Source organism: Cricetulus griseus, chromosome 2 (genome assembly GCF_003668045.3).
Source record: "Cricetulus griseus strain 17A/GY chromosome 2, alternate assembly CriGri-PICRH-1.0, whole genome shotgun sequence".
Taxonomy (NCBI): Eukaryota; Metazoa; Chordata; class Mammalia; order Rodentia; family Cricetidae; genus Cricetulus; species Cricetulus griseus.
The window spans coordinates 42,917,705-42,937,219 of NC_048595.1; the positions used below are offsets into that span (position 1 = coordinate 42,917,705).

At 51.8% G+C, this 19,515-nt stretch overlaps 1 protein-coding gene and 1 long non-coding RNA gene across 4 annotated transcripts in view; both read right to left on the reverse strand.

Annotated features, from left to right (window-relative positions):
• The window catches only part of Ssbp3 (single stranded DNA binding protein 3), a 146,268-nt gene extending 140,229 nt beyond the window's left edge, over positions 1–6,039 (reverse strand). For 2 of the 3 annotated variants that reach the window (XM_027402359.2, XM_027402357.2), the window contains exons 1-4: positions 5,714–6,039; positions 4,673–4,745; positions 4,392–4,453; positions 1,964–2,048 (exon numbers count right to left, since the gene is read on the reverse strand). In XM_027402359.2, the coding sequence (XP_027258160.1) occupies positions 1,964–2,048; positions 4,392–4,453; positions 4,673–4,745; positions 5,714–5,769 (276 nt within the window). In that variant the 5' untranslated portion in view covers positions 5,770–6,039. The remainder of the gene's footprint in view (positions 1–1,963; positions 2,049–4,391; positions 4,454–4,672; positions 4,746–5,713) is intronic. The other variant, XM_027402358.2, reaches the window with a different exon arrangement.
• A 3,260-nt stretch (positions 6,040–9,299) lies between these two features.
• Positions 9,300–18,140, reverse strand: LOC118238212. The gene is made up of 3 exons (XR_004767979.1): positions 18,048–18,140; positions 17,907–17,953; positions 9,300–9,994 (listed from the first exon to the last, which is right to left on the reverse strand). It is a non-coding gene; the product is annotated as an uncharacterized LOC118238212 (long non-coding RNA).
• Positions 18,141–19,515: the final 1,375 nt, after the last annotated feature.

Here is a 19,515-nt window from a genome sequence, read left to right on the forward strand (position 1 = left end):
TCACAAGAAAAACCCCATCACACTATTTGGGAAGCCAGTTGAGCGCAGTCTCTGACTTCTGTTACAGGAGCCATTTTCACCATGACAATAGCCATGGCATTGAAACTGACCACCTTACCCAGATGGGATTTGGCCTCCTAGACCAGTTTCAGACTCAGTATGCAGAAGAGGCAAATAACCTGGCCAACAATATGGGACCTGATGCTGTTCATCAGTCCCAAACACAAAATGTGAGGATCATTTGTAAGGATTCAGACATTATGCTGACCTGCCCGTTACCTGGCGGAATGCACTCACTCAGGCAGTACTCTGGTCACCCCAGGGTTCCATGAGAACTAGTCTGCTCATAGTGCAAAGGACCCCTTTAAAAGAAAGACCCTGCCCATTTACACTCTTTCCCGCTCTCTTTCCGGCTATTCCCCTTGGGCACACAGGACTTTTCCTGTCTCCCTCTTCTGTCATTCTCTGTCTCTGTGTCTCTTTACCTCTTTTCTCTTTCCTTCCCCCACCCCTTCTAATAAAACTTCTCACTAAGCTCTGTCTGCCTGGCATGTTTGTCATCTACCTTGCCTACCATGGAATCCGCCAAGGTTCACCTCGAGCTTTATCGTAACACCATTCCTACTGGACAAGTCCAAACATATCACCTACTGTGTGCATGCATGTGTGCCATAAATGTCTGTATACACTCAATGTGCAGTCCCTATTGGAAGCAACCCCTGAAAGTGGTAGAAAACATCCAGGTACTTCCCTTTCCTCCTCACTCCATCCTTCCTGACAGATGCTAACCATCTATTTCATCAAACCATAAAGTCTGGCCAACCCAACCCTGGTTGGCACAGTGTACATTTAAAACAAATAAATAAATAATGAAAAACCAGCATAGCCATGGAAGACGAACATCTTGGATACCTTCCCAGTAATGGTTTCAGTGACCTTAAATTTATGCAGGTAGACAGTCCCACCTGGTAAAATTAACTACTTTCAAAAAGAAAAATTTGAGCTGTTCATAGTGGCTACAACCTCAGCACTTGGGAGGCTGAGGTAGGACTGCTAAAAATTCAAGGCCAACCTGAGCTACAGTGCAAAACTCTGCCTGTGTCCCATCCCTGCCGAAAACCCCTAGTGGGCTGGCAAGATTGGTGTCAGACAGTAACAGTGCCTGCCAAACCTGAGGACCTGGGTTTGAGCCCCAGGCCCCACATGGTGAGCAGAAAGAACTGAGTCCCACAAGTTGTCCTCTGGCCTCCATTCCATGCTAGATGTCACACATACACACAACTCAAATGTACATATGCACACATACACACAAAATAAATAAATGTAATTTAAAAGAGTATTCAGGCAAAGGATAGTGAATGAACTTAGCATTTTATAGTACCCATCACCTGAGCAGAGCAGTAGGAGATCCCCATGCTGTGTGACACATACACCCCACACTGTGTGTGTATACACCCCACTCTGTGTGTACACATACACCCCACACTGTGTGTACATATACACACTGAAACACTGCTCTCTGGAAAACAGACCTAAAAAGTCCACTCCACAGAACTGCTGCTCAGCCACCCCTTCCAGTCCAAAATACAAGTTTAAGTTTCACATTTACATTCTGTACTTTTAGTTGTGGTCATTTTTTTCTTAAGCCAACACCAACCAGGCTCAGTCCCTCCCAGTTAAGTCTCAACCAAACCCCACATAACTCTGAGTCTTCAAACACCATTTCATTCTCCAGATAGGTATCCACTTCTTTCACATAACTACAAAGTGATGAATACTGCTCCCCACCTTAAAACATCAGGGGAGGCAGGCAGCAGAAAGGCAGGTGGGCAGGAGAATGGGAAGGAAGACAAGGGGAGAATAAAGACCACTGCCAGTTGGCTGTGCACTTGCTTTTGATACTAAAGAAGTTAGAGCCATCCAACCCTGTAATTATTGCCAGGATTAAAAATTTGTTACTCACATAATCATGAAAGGCTTTTGCTTCACTTGAATGTTCACAAGTGTCTCTCCTTTCAGGAGCTGCACAGTAAAGGTCCCAAAATACACTGCAAATAGAAAAACAAAGTAAGATCGGGTTACTAATTATTACTTGTGTACACAACAGGGAGTACAGGATCCGTGATACAGCACCAGGTCTCCCAAAGGCTCCATCCTACCTTACAGCACTAACTGCACAGACTCAGCCCCTAAGACAAGTGCATCCAACGTCTCCTGGCAAGCCAGACATCTGTAATAGCTGCCATCTAAGCACCTCTTCTGTACTGGGTGCCTCACATCAGTGACACCTGTGCCTGTGGTTTAGACACTAAACCCATGGGTGTCCACACAGGAATCTGGAAGATTCTGTACATCTCATCTGTGTCCTTTTCATCACCCCAAACCAAAATGGCTGCAGCATATTGTAAAAAGGTTAAGTTGTCAAACTCAGGGCACAACTATGATTTGTCTGCACAGAAATTTGGGTAATTCCATAATGAGGGGAATCTTACAGATTCTTAAGCCCATGGTCCATACCCCTACCCACCAAGGAATACCTGTCTGTGAGGCGAAGAAGGGAGGCTATGATACCCAAGCAACTTACCCCCCCTCTCACTGAGCCAAAGGGCCTCTGCAGACAGCACCCGCCCAGTACAGGATTGGGGGGAAGGGGGCATGTACAGCACTCTGGTCTCTCTGTGATTCTATATGGTCACTCCAACCCTCCATATTCACAAGAACAGAAACACAAGTCGTGTGCTGACGCAGGGTCTTGGAAATGCTCTATACCAGAGCCAAGGCCCAGCCAGAACTGGCTTGAAGGGCACAGTGGGCACTGGAACTGAGGTCTGATCTGATTTGTGGGGCAGTCCTGCCAGTCCCATCACATCGCACTCCATTGTCACCAGACAAGAACCACCCTCAAGGTGTGCCTATAACAAAATCCACCCCATCCAATCTGATCCGCTCTCTCCTGGAGGCCCAGAAAACAGCCAGCATTTGTTCAGTGTCAAGTCACACACAGGGTGAAAATTCTAACAAACCAGACAACTACTCACAGCCACCACAACCTGAGCCCTCAGTACAACTGGCCTTCCATTCCTAGAACAAGAATAGACACCAGGAGCAACAGGAAAACCAGGTCTTACACAGCTGCAGAAGGAGGCTGCGGACCATTATCCCCCCCCCCCCAGGACTACACACAGCAAAGACTTCAAAATGCCAAATTCCCAACAACTTCAAAATAACTTTCACTCACAAGCCCAAGTTCCTACAAGATCCAGGGCAATCAGACTTGCTGATCCCATCTACACTCACCTCCAAAATCAGCCGCAGCCAACCTATCACCCACTCCCGCAGGGGGGATCCTTGCACCACACCAGCCGCCTCCTCCGACCAGGCAGTTGGGAGGTTGGCAGAAGTCATTAAAAACTCATTTTCTCTGCACAAGTTAGAACAGACACTTCATCCTCCCGCTGTTCAAAGAGACTCCAAACAGTAACCTGAGCTGGCAGTCAGGTAAATGTTAACATCCCAACAACACTGCATTTGCCTCAACTATACCAAAATGTCTAAAGCCATCTGCCTCCTTTTCCTTTTCAAAAGGATTCGAAAGACTCCACCAATCAGTCCCACAAAACACCCAGGTCACACACTCATGACAACTTGCTTAAGGCTTTGACATGAAGCTTCCCTCCTGCCTGTAGAAGATCACAGGCTGCTGAGGCCTGGAGGGAGGGTCACAGATAAGGAGAGCCAGCCCCCAACAAGCTGCAGGCATCCTGCCAGGCCACCTCTGGCTGGTTAAGGTTCCTGGTAAAATACGGCTTTGTGGTTGCAGGGATGCTGGGGGGTGGGGAGGCAGAGGAAAGGAAGGTCCAGTCAGTCTGAATCAGTGTCTCTACAGGAAGTACGGGCCTTCTTGCTTTTCTCAGGGTCCCTGGAAAAGGCCCAGTATATGTCTCCTAAGATTTGGCGTTTATGGAAGAAAACATAAGGGACAGGCCAGTTGCAGAACAGACCTGGTGTCCCCTCCACCGGCCCTGCCCCCACTCCTCTAATTAAAGCAGCATGCAGGATTGACAAAAACCCTTGTAACTCTTTCCGAGCCCCCTGCCTAGCGCCCCAGAGTGAGTCGGAAAAGTAAGCCGGTTCTACCCTGGCATAGCAAAATTCAAATCAGTTCCCCACAGGCAGAGAAACACCAGCAAAAACTTCGGGCTGCAGCCTCTTCTGCTTTCTGCCCGTTCTTCCTCGCCAAACCTAATCAGAGCACCCAGAGGTGCCCTGCTCCGGGGAAAGCAGAGGCTAAGGGTAGAGGGCCTGCTCGCTCCAGAGCCCCTGTCTTTGTTCACTAGGACCAGGGCCACAGAACAAAACACACACACAAAAAAACTATCACACAAACTTACCACCACCACGAGTGCAGAAACCCAGGAGGTTCTCCCAGTGTGATGTTTTTTTCCCATCGAATCTAGAAAAGAGGGGGCAGAGGCAGCTTAGAGGGGCAGAAAGCAGGGGGCTGCAGGGCCTTCCTCAGCCAAAAGGCTGTGAAGACCAACTAACAATAAATGCCAAAAGGTGATAAAAATTCAAAATGGTGGCCACAGTGGCTGCTCCTGAAAACAAAGGCTCTAAGAATAGTGGGGAGGAGGGGGGTGTCAAGAAACTGGATGCTGAGAGTCCCACTCACCTCTGATAAGAAGGTCTGTGCAGATTTCTGTGCTCCTACGTGCAGTAAATATTCGTAGACGTATAAAGCTAACCTGGAAAGTGAGTAGGGGCAGAGAGAGAGAGAAAAGGGTCAGACCACACTGAGGCTCGCTCTGGACCTTGCCAGTCGACTCTGAGCCCGGTCTGTGCCATCCCATTGTGGCCATGACAAGAGAAGAGCACCTATCACCCCAGACAGGATCCGGGTCAGAACAGCTAATGAGTGGGTGGGTACCATAGACAAACTGCCCAAAGCGGCGGGAGCTGGAAAACCGTCCCCCAAACTTGAAGTTCCAAGTGCCACTGGGACCAAACCCATCTAGGTCTCACAAACTCGAAAGGCACAAGAGTCCAGAGCGGCTCTCCTTCTCCCAGCCCACTTGAGCTCGCTGCCGTAGCCCTGCTTCGGGGTCCGGGCAGACTCAACCCCAGTCCCGGTACTTGGCGCGCTCTGGAGAGGGCAGCAAAGCGCCGCCCTCAGCATCTCCCCCCGAAACAACTGTCCCCCAAGCCTGGGGCCAGGCCGGCGCCGCCTGCCCAGCCCAGCCCGGCCCGGCCCGGCGCCCCGGAGCGCACCGGGCTGGCGGCAAGGCCGCTGGCTGGGAAGGGAGAGCGCTCCTGGGCGAACAAAGCCCCCGGCACGCACTTCTCACGCCGCGGGCGGACAAAAGGAGCCTTCGGGGCTGCAGAAAGCCACGCGCCCCCTGCCCGCACTCGGTGGGCAAAGTGGAGCCCCCGCGCCCAGCCGGCCGAGCGCACCGGCTCACAGGGGGACCTCGCCCACCCTCGTCGCGGGCCCCCGCGTCCGCTCCGCTGCGCGCCTACCAACTACCCTCGCCCGCCGCTGCCCTGCCGCCCCTTCAGGGTGCCCCAGCCTCCGCCGGCACCCAACAATGGGCTCTCCACGCCGCCGCTGCTGCCGCCGCGGGGCAGAGACCCAGGGCCCAAGGCAGCGCGACCCCCGCGCCCACCTGCCTCCCGCCGCCCGCGGCGCGGCCCCACTCGCGAGAGGCTTGCTTACTTTTCCCGAGCCTGCCCGTCCGAGGGCACCGCCGAGCCTTTGCCTTTGGCAAACATGGCTTGCAGAGAAGAGGGCTCCGAGCCCGCCGCCGCCGCCGCCGCTACCGTCCGGTCTCCCGAGCTGCCCTGCTCCCGGCCCCCTCCCGGCGATCGCCCGCTCGCTCGCGCTCCGCTCGCCGCGCTCCCTCCCTCCCCGGCGCTGGCTCCGCGCTCTTTCCAGCTGTCAAAGCGTCAGCCCCGGCCGCGGCCCCATCGCCTTGGAACTCCTCCCGCGCCGGCTCGGCCTGAGCTGTGCCGCCGCCCGCCCGAAGCCTGCCAGCCGCTTGCTCGCTGCTCGTGGCCCGCGCGCCCGCCGCGCCGCCCGGCTCCGCCTGCGCCGCCCTCTGCGCCTTCAGCACCGCTGCCGCTGCCGTCGCCGCCGCCGCTGGTCTACTTGGAGCTCAACCGAAGTGGCTGCCCCGGCAGGAGCGCGGCGGGCGTCCACGCCCCGCGACGGACGGCGCGACGGCCAATCGGCGCGCGGGGGCGGGCCCGGAGGCCGGGAGGGACGCCTGTCAGCGCGGCCGCGCCAGTCCCGCTGCGCCTCCTCCGTGAGCCGCTGCCCGCTCGTGCGCTGGCCAGGGGAGCGGAGGGCGAGCCCTGGCGCTGGGGGGGCGGCGGCGGCGTGAGGGGCTCGGGCCTGGACCGGAGCACCCGGCCGGCGCCGCGGGGACTGGGCGATGCGGCAGTAGCCGCGAGGGAGGCGCGGACCCGGCTGGCCCGCGCGCCCCTTTCCGCGTCGCCCTGGTCCCCGGCGCCCCCGCCCTCCCCGCGCTGATCTTGCCCTCCGCGGGCCAGGACCCCGGCCGGCCCAGCTCCCCGCCCCACCCTGGGCTGCCTGCGCCCAGCCCGGCTCCCTGAGCCCGAGCCCGAGCCAGGACTGCACGCGGAGCTGGGCGGCCGAAGCTGGCGCCAAATCGCACGGCTGCTTCTTTACTAGATCGTTAAAATACTTTGGGAAACCCCAAAGTGGATCCGCGCGAAAATGGCCCTTGGCGTGCTCCGGGCGAGCCTCGGGAGAGGAAAGGGGGTTTTAGACTAGAAGGAGGCAGAGTGATTTCTCCCAAAATTTCTGAGGTGTGCCAACCCTGGCAAGTTAGCCCCCCTCGTCTTCTCCGCGGGCACTGGTTCCGTTTGGGTGAGGGACGTCACCTGGACGCCTCGCGACTCAGAATGCGCACCGCAGAAATCTCAAACTTCAAATAAATGGAGCTAAATTGGGGAGTAGGGGGGACCAGAGTGGGGGGAGGGGAAGCGTCCATTGTCAATGACCCAGGTGTACAATGGGAAATGGGGGGTTGGCAGAGTGACCAAGCTTTTTGCTACCGACTCCTTTCTGTCCAATCGAGGACCCCAAAAACCCTGCAGCGTACCCTCATTGAGGACTCCAGATCAGAAACTGGTGAAATAGGGATGGCTCCCCCATTTTCATACTGTTTTCAGAGCGCGGTTCTCTTTAAATGTGATAAAACACTGTCGGCACTGTCTCTTTAAAAGAGTCAAGCAGAAAAAGCTGTGTAAGCGCTGATTGGCTGCCTGTTTGGATACATCTTTAGGGGAGCCTTGAAACTGTTAGCCTAGGTTGATTTTTTTTTTTTAACTGCGCTGTTCCAATAAACAAGTAACGCCCCTCCCCCTAACATGCCTCGCACCAAACAATTAAAGGATAGGTCAGTGTCCTGGGGAAAACACGTTTCAAGTAGGAAAACTCAGGACTAGATTTCAACAAAATAAACAATAATTCCCTACCATTAAAGTTTGCTTATTTTGCTCTACAAAAGAGAGAAAGGGGGCTTTTAAAAGAAATGCCCCGCAGCAAACGGATCTGCACTGGTTCAGGAAGGAGACTCCGTGTGTGTTTTTGGAATAATGTTCTGCTCTTGTTAACAGCCTCCCTAAATTAGAATACAGCCTAACACCGTGGACCCCTCTGGACTCTGCTCTCTACTAGGAACCAGAGCTCAGACGGAAGAAGGGCAGGAAAAAAGAAACACTGAACCTTAGTTTGGGGATGTCTGTGCCAGCCCCTAGTTTAAAGGTTGTTTTGTCAAAGAGGGGAGAAGCACGGAGGTTGGGAGTTGAAATACAATGGTAGGGGGGAAAAAGGAAATAATTACAGTTATTTTTCCCCTAGGCGGTTTAATTTAATAGGGCCAACTTAAGGTACCTTAGAGCCCGCGCTAATTAAATCGGTCTGTTCATACCCTTCCTTTGGACTTCCTTGCATTTTTGATGGGCTAGGAATGGCCAGGGATGGCTTGTCAACACACTGACTCACAAGATGCCTGACTCACTGGTGTCTGCAGGGCCCGCGGATTACGAGGACCAGTTGGGTCTTGGGGGAGGGAAGGCGCTGCCCTTCGGGGGGCCCACAGTCAGGCACTCTCGAGCTGGCCATGCCCTCGCAGCCCCGGGGCTCTGGCGCCTCCGAGCCACTTGCACATACACTTTCTAGCCTGTCAGCTGGCAAAGGGTTTTATCTGGGGGAGGGGGTCTTTTAATCTCTTTTGATAGTCTGATGTTCCACCAGGCCAGGATTCTTCTTGCCTTTTCTCCCTCGCAAAAGGTCTGGCCCCTCCTTCCAGGACATGTGTGAGAGGAAGAGGGGGTGGTGTTTGTTCGGAGGCCCTGTGGTCTGCCCTTTGTGGAGGCTTCACAGTGTGAGGCTCCAAGTGGGTTGGTAGGTTCTTGTTGGAGCAAAAGGAGCTAGCTAGTGAGAAGACCGAGGCAGAGAGATCAGAGGAAGGTGTCTGAGCCCTTGGCTGTGGAGAGAAGGGGGCCGAGGGGTTCCATAAAACTGAGCCTTTCCACAGCCCCAGTGAGCATGCTGCAGCTGGCCATTACCCAGAATCCAGTAAGGTCAGAAGCAGGCCCAAACACCCATAGGTGCCCTTTCTGCCCGCAACTTATCTTTCCCCACTGAGTTCCCATACTTCCTTTGGAGCGCATTTTGGGGCTGACACCTCTGTCTGGAATGCCTCCGACTCCAGGCCCCTTCTCTCACCATTCTTCAAAGACTAACACTCCCTCCACAGATATACCTCCTTCCAAAAGATCCCTGCTCCCGACCCTGTCGGCGTGTGTCTCATTTGTTCAACTGAACCTGCTTAGTAAACGTCTCCATCCATCCTACCCATTGTGTAAGTCCCTTGTTTACTGTCTGTCTCCCCCACCAGACAGAAAGTAAGACCTAAACCTGAATCATCTGTGTGTCTCCTGAACCCAGCACAGGTCCCATACTGTGTGTATTCTGACACACCAGGACACCAGGGGACCCAGAGTAGGAAGAAAAAAAAAAAAAAAAAAAAAAAAAAAAAAAAAAAAAAAAAAAACCACCCCAGACCTGAAGTAGCTCCTGGCTGGCTGAAGAGATAAGAAACTGACGCCACCCACAATAGGATTAGATCAGTCCACACCCTCGCTTAAGCCCCACCCACCACAGCTTCTGCCACCTGGAAGTATACTATACTGTCAGATCCCAGGATGACCAAGCTATTTCCTATACCTACCCTAGCTGGACTCAACTTCTCCTTCCCAACACCTTTGTTTCGGAACCTGTTTATTAAACACCTACTGTGTACCAAATGCTGCCCCAGGCACAAAGTAACAACCCAAAAATAAACAAAACTACTTATCCTGTGGAGCACACACTGTTGTAAAATCCTCGGCCCAGAGTCTTTTCCTGTAACCCACTACTTCCTTACTCCAGCGGGATGGGGATGCTTGCACCCCCTACAGTGGGACTTCCTGTGTTGCTCCTTTGCACCCCCCACCCCCCACCCCACTCCCCGCCAGCTCCCAGGCTGCAGTAAAGTATTGTATGCCTCCCCATGACCAGGTGACCAGCACTGAGTGCGGTGGACCAGGCTGCACCCTGCTTGAGTGTGGTTCACGAAGCATACCCCCCACTCATGGAAACAGAACTCCACTCCTCCGGGTCAGGGAACTTGTCATTCTACTGGGGACCGCCACATTCAGCAACCACGTTGAAAGGAACAGGACAGATGGAGAACTAGGCCACTTCTTCCTCTCCCACAAACTGGTGCAGATTGGAGAGGGCCAGGCTTTCAGAAGGTGGCAGTTGAAAGAGAGGGACTCGAAGCCAGTAGGCTCAACCAAGGAAGCTGTGCTTGCCAAGAACGCCAGGGTTTCTGGTTTCCTCTGCCTGGTTCTCAGCTCTGTTGGTGGTGTGGTGGGTTCCGCACAGCTGCAGGAGGCTAGGGCTCCCTCCTCTTCTTTGAGCCTGTTGGGACAGGGACTTAGCATCCAGCCCTTCCCCCTCCTGCCCCCACCCCCACACAGTCCAAGGAACCCTGTGGAGATTCTTCCAGCAAGACCTCCACCGGCTCTGCAGGAAGCCTTGGCCAGCCCCTAGTCAACACTGGTTTGGGCAGGAATTTCCCCCAAGGGCATCAGGGGCTCCCTGGGAAGGGTGCAAATTCCAGCACCCAAATTCCTAGTTTTCAGGTCCTACTTCACTGCTTTGCTGGCAGCCTTTGGGCAAGAGATAGCCGATGCAGAGCAGTGTGGGTATCCCTGTCTATGTCAAAGGCCTGAGGTCAGAATGAGGAAAAAGATAATCACATTCCAGGCTATCTGTCTGCATTGTCTGAGCCCACAGCCCTGTTGACTGGGAGCAAAGCAGCCCCTCGAGACACCTGTTGGGGATTCGGGGCAGGATTGGGGAAAGTTTCTGCAAACTGAAAAGAAAAATGATTATTGGGGCTGAAGAGATGGGGCCACAGCTGAGTTCTTGCGGTGGCTGCAGAAAATTGGCAGTCAGTTCCCAGCACCCATGTAGGGCAGCTCACAACTACCCCAGCTCCAGGGGACCCAACCATCTTCTGGCCTCTAAGGGCACCTACATTTATAGGTATATATGCACACAGATAGATAGATAGATAGATAGATAGATAGATAGATAGATAGAAGATAGATGTTTAGTTTTTTTTCAAAACAGGCTTTCTCTTTGTAACCCTGGCTGTCCTAGAACTTACTCTGTAGACCAGGATGGTCTCCAACTCACATAAATCCACCTGCCTCTGCCTCCCAAATGCTGGGATTAAAGGCAGGCGCTACCACTTGGCAACAAAATAAATAAATAAAAAGAATCTTTTTTGGGGGGGTTCAAGACGTGGGGGGAGGTTCAAGACATGGTTTCTCTGTGGCTTTGGAGGCTGTCCTGGAACTAGCTCTTGTAGACCAGGCTGGTTCCGTACTCACAGAGATCCGCCTGCCTCTGCTTCCCGAGTGCTGGGATTAAAGGCATGAGCCACCACCACCTGCCTAAAAAAAAATCTTTTTAAAAAAGATGGTCACTACCTATGCAGTGTGGTACACACCTGTAATTCCAGTACTCTGGGAAGAAAAGTTCCCAGAGTACAGGGAAAGTTCAGGAGTACAAAGGCAGGAAAGTTCAGGAGTACAAAGCCAACCTTGTCTATGTAGTGAGTTTCAGACCCACTGGGCTACATAAAACCCTGGTTTTAAAAAAAAAAGTCAGGTAATGGTGGCACACACCTTTAATCCCAGCACTCGGGAGGCAGAGGCAGGCTGATCTCTGTGACTCGAGACCAGCCTGGTCTACAAGAGCTAGTTCCAAGACAGCCTCCAAAGCCACAGAGAAACCCTGTCTCAAAAAAAGCCAAAGGGGGAAAAATGATTCCAGGCTGGGCAGTGGTGGCGAATGCTTTGAACCCCATAAGGCAGCATGTCAGCAAACAGGTTTTACTAAAGAAGAAAAAAGTGCATTAAAGTTTAAAGTTAAATGTGCTTTAGAATGTCTTCCAATAGGCACTCATCCTAAGGCTAAGTTGTTGTAGTAAAACACACTTTGGGGAATGTATAGGATGGGTCTAGTTTGAGCTAGAAAGGACCTACTATGTGTTGGGAGTACAGGAGACTATCAGAAAATAAAGGCTGGGCCCTGACCAGATGACTGGGAGAGAAAGGAGCCACTGACTGCGGTGGCTCCTCATTCCACTGGGCCTTCTGTGGGGCCTCTTTTCCCACTTCTGGCCTCTTAAAAGCTGTGTGCCTCATCTAGCTAGTGTGCTCTCCATGCCCTGAACCACAAGCCAAGTGTGTTCATTCCCTGAAGCACCTTTGTTTGTGCTGTCCCCTATTGGAGACACCTTTTTTCCCAGATAATGGTTCCAGCCCCTAACTTCCTCCAGGCCAGCAGCTCCATTCCGTCTGTAAGGAACCTAGAGAAAGACTCCTGGTCAGATTAGGTCTCCATAGCAACCACCACCACCTGCCAGAGTGGATGTTTATTTATTTATTTATTTATTTATTTATTTTCTCACCTCCCTCCGTCACTAGGGTGTGAGCAATCCAGGGGGCTTTATCTTAAAGTTGAGTGATTCATTCAGCAAGGGTATTCTGAACACCTAGTATTGGCAGGCAGGGCACTGAGCAGTGCCGAGGGTACAATGGTGAGAGCAAGGTCTCAAGCTTGCCTTCTGTGTGGAGCTAAGAGCCCAGCAGAGAAGACAAGGTTAATTCAGCAGGCACGAAGGTACTTAAGTCACTACAAACTGTGCCAAGTGCTAGGAACAATCAGAATAAAGTAGACAAGTCCACAAGAGCGAATAACAGCAGGCTGATTGGGTGCAAGAGGCCTGGTGGGGAAGGAGAGCTTCTCTGAGGAGGTGACCTTAACTCTTGCCTTCTAAAGGAAGGAAGTAGGGGAAGAAACTATGGGGGTGGGAGTGAGATGTTTCAGGGTAGAGAAGGGAGCCTGCGGCAGGGAAGAGCTCTGCCAGCTCTCCGTAGCTGGCCCTTATGGAGGCAGCAGAAAGTTCATACGGTGTCAGAGATTGCCCAGGACAGAAGACAAGAGGTGACTAGGAAGGGACTGCCAGGTACCAGCGCAGGGAGCAGGCAACCGAGCAAAGCCTGGAGTCATACCCATAACAGGGTGACTGTTACCAACAAGCAAGGCCACACAAAGGAAACGGGAAGTGACGGATGTGGAGGATGTGGAGACATAAGCATCCTTCTGTACTGTTAGTGGGGTATGGCACAAACAAAGCACTATGGAGAGTGAGTTACCTTGCCAGTCATCAGTTCTATGTCTGAGTGCTAAAACCAGGAATCCATCCGTGTCCACGGCAGCACTGGCGTGACCGCCAGAAGATGAAAACATCCCAATTGTCCATTGTCCACTGACACATGTGTAAATAAAATGTGATACACATGTCATGGAGTAATATTCGGCTTTAAAAAGGAAGGTGGGGGAGGGGTTGTACAGGAAGAAGGAAACAAGGAAGGAGATTTTGAGGGGGCATTATAGGGGCATTATAGGGGCAACATAGCCCTATAATCAAAAGGCTGGGCCAGGGAGACCAAGAGCTACATAAGGAACCCTGTCTCCAAAGGCGAAAGGGTAAAAAAAGATTTTAAAAATTTCAAAAAGAGACCCTGTTGCAATTAAAAAGAAAAAGAAAAAAAAAATTCTTACACTTCAGCGTGGGAACATGGGAGACTTAGAAGGCATGTTAACTAACATAGAATGATAAAGAAGAAACATTGAATAAGCCCACTCACGTTAGGAGTCACACTCAGGAGTGATACAAGAAAAGGGACTTTGTAGTTGTCCAATAGATACAGCCCCAACTTGAGAAGATGAAAAGAATCTGGAGATGGACATGGGGACTGATGCTCAACATTGTGAATTGCCTCAGTGCCACCCAGCTGTCTACTTAAAATAATTAGACTCCTTTCAAGGTGTGTGCATTTTACCACATTTTTATTTTAACACAGATATTAAAACCTGAGCTAAGAGTACTCAGGCAAAGGGCACAAGAATTGGTTGCTAGGGGCTTCGTGAGGCATCAAAGGGGCTACCTAAGATGCAAGAGTTGGGTGATGCTTGAACTAGCCAGAGTGAGTGGGACAGGGCTAGGAAAGCTGTGCTCACGAGGCCAGGTAGGAGCCCAGGGAAAGGATGGGATGGCGTGCCACAGAAAGGACCCCGTGAATAGTTCATGCTCCTGCTGGCATTTAGGGCCTTGGGTATCATACTAAAAAGTTCGGTTTTGTCCTGCGGAAGCCCTGGTGATTTAGCCGGGAAAGGATCTCTGTGCTGGGAAGGAACAAAGGACCAAGGTAAAGGGAAGGAGTTGGGAGGAGGCAGTTTTGTCTCAGTTCACCCATAAGATGGAAGAGGCCCTGGACCTAGGACAAGAGATGTTGATGGGTGAGCATTTCCTGAACCTGTCAACTGGGGAAGGAGCATGGAGGACTGACTCCCTGGCTTCTGGTGTGATTGCCTATAGTACTGTTCAGGGAATCCAGGAAGACAGCAATCTAAGTCTCTAAGTCAATCCTGCATGGCTTGAGCTTGGAAAGCCCATTAGAGGTAGAGATGGAGATAGCCAAAAAAAAAAAAAAAAAAGAAAAAAAGAAAAAAGAAAAAAAAAGCAGAAGATGGGTCTGGAGCCCCAGAAAGTGGTCTGGAGAGTCACCAACATCTGGAGTGTAGATCAAGCCCTGGAGAATGGCCAAGGGAACCCAGTACAAGGTATAGCTAAAGACTCTTATCTTTTCTTTGTAGCCCAAATTGTCCTGGAACTCAGTGTATAGCCCAGGCTGGGCACTGCTACTGCCTCGGCTGGCCTCTAATGCTGGGATTACAGACATGAACCACCACACTTTGCTTTTACATATGCAGACATTGTGCTGCTCAAGGTTCCAAAACTCCAGAACTTGCTCTTCACCCTAATGCTAAGCCCCACCTCTCCTGGCTTCCCCCTTCCCCCTCTATCTGTTCTCCCTGTTACCTTAAAAGATTCTTTTTCTTCAGCCTCCACTTAAAATGCTATTAGTCAGGCCATTGACGGTACAGCGTTATGCAACAGTCCCCACATTTTAGTGGCTTATCATAAAAGTCATTTATTTCTCACTCACTGACTGCCACCAGCTGTGCAGCTCAGTTTCAGGGTGCAACTTCTGTGTACCCCACAAGTGTCCCCACTCAAAGGGTGCCTGGCATGTTCCTTTCATAATAGCAGCACTAGAAGCTGAGCCCACCGAGAGCTCCTCACTGCACCACCATCACATGCCAAGTCCAAAATTAATGGGTCAGAAAGGGATAGATTTGTAGAATAAAAAACCATATGGTGTCACATGGCTGTGATCCCAGCAGCCAGGAAGCTGAAGCAGGAGCATCCCAAATTCAAAGCCACCAAGGTGACAGAGTATCCAGCCCAGGCTAAGCTATGTATTAAGACTATGTATATATTATGTATATATATGCAGACTGGTAGCACAATCCATCAAAGCTGGCTCCACCCTGGTTCTGCCCTAGCTTTCTGTCTCTTTGGACAAGTTCACCTGGGCAATACCCTGAGCCTCCACAGGACTGACCCCTAGATCCATCTCACTCATTGCTTTCCTCAACACCAGCACCACGTTTCAACACAAGGTATTCCCACTGATGTCACTCAGGAGCCCCCAAGTCTAGGTAGCCAGAACTGGACTATATATCCCTCCCCGTTTAATTTCTGTAGCTTGTTTCTGTCTCAATACTGAACGGCAGCCTCCCCGCAGCCACCAGGCCAGCAAGCTGGAGACAGTCTCTTCCTGATTCTAGCCAGTTTCAAGCTGATCAACGGGACCTAGTAAGCATTCTTCAACCAGTTTGCCCTCTACCACCCACCTCTTTCTGCAACAGTCCAGCCCTGGTTCTGCACAGGCCTCACTGACTTGCTTGCATTCTGCCGCCATATCTCTGCTGCTTCTCTGCCTCCTCCATCCAAGCACAGGTCTGAGACCCTGTCCTGCTCCTGCTTGTCTGTGACTCCCTATCTCTTACAGGATGGATCCTACCGCTGCTCCTCAGCATGAAAATTTCATCGGCGGTGTCTGCCTCTTTGCACCAGTTTCTTGCTACAGGTTGTTCTGGGTACTGGGGACAGATGTGTAAATAAGAGAGCCATGGTCCCTCTGTGAGGAAGCAGACAGCTCCAGCAGTGTCTGTGATCTAAGGTGACAGTACAGTGATGGAGCACATGGGCCCCTGTGGACAGTGTAGGAATGCTAAGCTGGGCTGCAGGTCAGGGAGGGTGACCCTGCCTGGACTGTGCAGGGCACTGATTAGCCCTCTCAGGGAGAAGCTGGATCCTAGAGACTCTGAGATGCAACAACAGGTCTCATGAAAGAGCAGCCAGTGGGGGACCAAGGAGGGCTGTTCAGAGAGCTTGATAAAAAAGAAGCAGAAAAACAGCATTCCAGGGAGAAAGTGGCCCAAACAGCTTTGGAAAGAGCTCTGTGAAGGGGAGGTCAGAATGCTGAAAGCAGTTTTGGGGGAGCAATGGCAGCAGAAATTGGATCCAGACAGTTGAGGAGGAGGAAGAGACAAGAATGGCAGCAAGAAATCTCATGTGAGAAGTTTGCCCATGAGGCAGACAAAGGGCATCCCGTCATCCAAGAGCAAGCATTGCTGTTTTAGGCTGGAGACTGAAGAGGCTAGAGCTATGTAAATGGTGGTTGGCAGGTACCCTTCTGAAGGCTAATGGTGCTAAAGGCAGAGGACAATGTCACATGAAGTCTCTAAGAAGTGGGAAACAGAGGGCTTGAGGAGGGAGCTTGCCTACCTAGTATGCACAGAACTCTGGACTCTAACCCTATCACCGCTTGAACTTGGAATGGAGATGCATGCCTGTAATACCAGCAACACAGGGCAGAGAGAGGCCAGAACATGAGACGGTCAAGGTCATCCTCAGCTACCCAATGAATTTGAGGTCACAGTGGCTGGCTGTAATGGCTCTGTCATTACAAAATCATGGGCCAATGAAATGGCTCAACAGGTAAAGGTGCCTGCTACCAAACATGGTGACCTGAGTTCCATCTCTGGGATCTGTACAGTGGGAAAAGAAACGAGCTTCACTAGTTGTCCTCTGACCTTCACACTTGTGCAACGGCGTGCAGAAACCACACACACATACACACTCACACACAACATAAATTGTTTTTAAATTGTGGGGGTGGGGTGAAGGAGGAGTCTCAGCAGCTGAGTGGTCTCAGCTTGTGCCTGGAGGTGTTCCTGCTTCAGTGTCCCCAGTAGGCAAACTCACAGCTGTGGCTTGAAGGAAGAGCCGATATTTCCTAGGTAGATCCAGGTTTCTCTCCTCAACCCACAGTCAAGAAGGTCCAGAGACCAATCCTGAAGAGGATACACTCGTTCCTCTCCCCCTCACTATCTGGGGCACCTAGAGCAGAGCTCACAGGTTCCTTCTCTGTTTCTGACTCCCGTTTCCACGGAAACAGACCTCGGCAATTGTCAAAGTCCCAGCTTTCAAACATAGGTCTCTTCCAAACTTACTCTCGTGTGCCTTACACAGCAGGGTTGTCAGCGCTGCAGGATGGTAGAGCATGGCCCACGCTCTATCAAGGCCACATCCACTAGCTCTCACTTCAACACTAAACCTAGAGCTGGGGCTGACCCCACCCAGAACATCCAAGCTGCCATCTCACCAGTCAGCTCGGGCCTTAATTTACCTCTGAGGTGACAGCACCTGAAGTCTCGGAAGCCTGCCAGCTCAGGCCTGGGACCTCATCCTTGTACAGCTTTCAAGGTTTCTCCTCACAAAGCTGAGGGCCATGGAACACAAGACCTATTTCCTGGTCATTAAAACCTGGGGCACGGCCGGGTGTTGGCCGTGTGTTGGTGGCGCACACCTTTAATCCCAGCACTCGGGAGGCAGAGGCAGGCGGATCTCTGGTCTCCAGAGTGAGTGCCAGGTTAGGCTTCAAAGCTACACAGAGAAACCCTGTCTGGGGGGGGGGGGGGGCAGAAAAATAAAAAACCTGGGGCACATGAGAAGAGAGGATGGGAGGTCACAAGTCCCCCATTGCTTGCCTGGTGGCCCAAGGCAGGCTTACAGGAAGAATTTCTTCAGGGGAAGCCAGCAGACCTGCCCCTGGCTCTGCTCTCTGCCACTGCTACACCCCAAACACGCACACACGCGCACACAAACACTCTCTCTCTCTCTCTCTCTCTCTCTCTCTCTCTCTCTCTCTCTCTTCATTTTTGTTTGTCTCCCCTGACCCTGCCTCCTGTCTCTCTCTCTGTCTCTTTAGTGGGCTCCTCGCTGGGTTTTTAACCTGTCTCAAGACCTCTTTAGACTCCTACAAGGATGGAAATTTACCTGTTCTGTCCATTGCTGGATTCCTCATGCCTGTGGCGGTACTTGACCTGGTAGAGAATGAATAGTGTTGTGGGGGGACAGTGTGCTTCCCTCTTTCCCTCTTCCTCCCCTGCTGTCCTCTGTCTTCCCTCTTAACCTCACCAGCTGTTTGTTGTTGTTGTTTTTACATTTGTGTGTGAGTGTGTAAGCATGCAAAGCTCCACGGCATGCATGTGCAGGTTTGAGAACAGTCCGTCGGACTTGGTTTCTCTTTCCATCCTGTGAGTCATGGAAATTGGATTCAGGTCATCGAGTTTGTCAGCAACGGCCTTTACCCACTTTTTCCTGCTGAGCCACTGACCAGCCCTCAGATTCTGTTTTGTATCTTTTGACGTGGGCTTCGCTCCCTACCCCTACTCCTTTATCTCTTACCTCTCCTGTGCTGTCTCTGTTTGTCCCTTCTGTTCTCCTGTTCTCTGTTGGTCTGTCTATCTGTCAGTCAGTCTGTCTGTCTCTTTCTCTGTCTCTCTCTCTCTTACACACACACACACACACACACAGAGAGAGAGAGAGAGAGAGAGAGAGAGAGAGAGAGAGAGCAGTTGCTTTTTTGATGTCTTCCCCAGCTCCTGGCTCCTAAGATCTAGTTTTGCTCAACCCAGTGCCCCCACCTAAGGAATCAAGCCCAGGGTCAAAGGGCTGCTCTGCTCTAGAACCTGCCCCAGACACAGCTGCTGAGAGCAGCTGCACCTTTTCTGATGTGACCCAGTCACCACCCAACTTCTCAAGGGGCCTCACTTCCTCTCTGACCACATAAAGAGGTCCCACATCCCAGATCCTGGCCTAGAGACAGCCCCCTAGGAGAGCAGTGGTAAGAGGGTGGTAGGAAAAGAACACACAGTCCTGACGAGGTCCTGCTTCAAGCCTGCTCCACACTCATGCCCCGTGCACCCTGGGTAAGCCCTTCACCGTCCCTAAGTCTCAGTTTCCTCATTTGAAAAGTAGGGGTTGTGATGCCATCCCCTGGGTATGGCACTGAGCGGTGGGTCAAGTACATCACAGTAAGTCAGTCGTTGCTTCAGTTCCTCTGTATGTGCAAGTGATTTGCCTGGGGAAATGGACAAAGATGTGTTAAATTCTTATCATGCAACTGTACAAGCACCAAAGCCTGGTCTCCGGGTAGTAGAGTGCTCCAACCTGGCATCAGAGAAGCCTGAGCTTGTGAGACCTCAGTCTGCTACCTACTGCTTTGCTGTTGCCCTGTGAACCCAGGCCTCCACTCTATAAAATGACCTTGGCCACACAAGTTCTTGGAGCTGCAGCTGATTAAGTGGAATGACAGCCATCGCCTATTTGGTCAAGTGCCTGATCTGGTGTGTGACCAGGAAATGGTGATACTCAATTACTATGTTATTAGGCTGTCACAACAAACCCCAAAGTAGGTAGCATTTTACCCAGTTTCCAGGAAAGGAAGCTGAGGCTTAGAGGGGAACAGTGATGAGTCTGTCTGTCCCCACCACCCCCACCACCCCCACCACCCCAATGCCTGGTTGCAGGGTAAGGTTGGACTCTGGGTACCCTGACTCCAACATCATCACTGTTGTGTATGAGTATATTTTTTCCTTGAAGC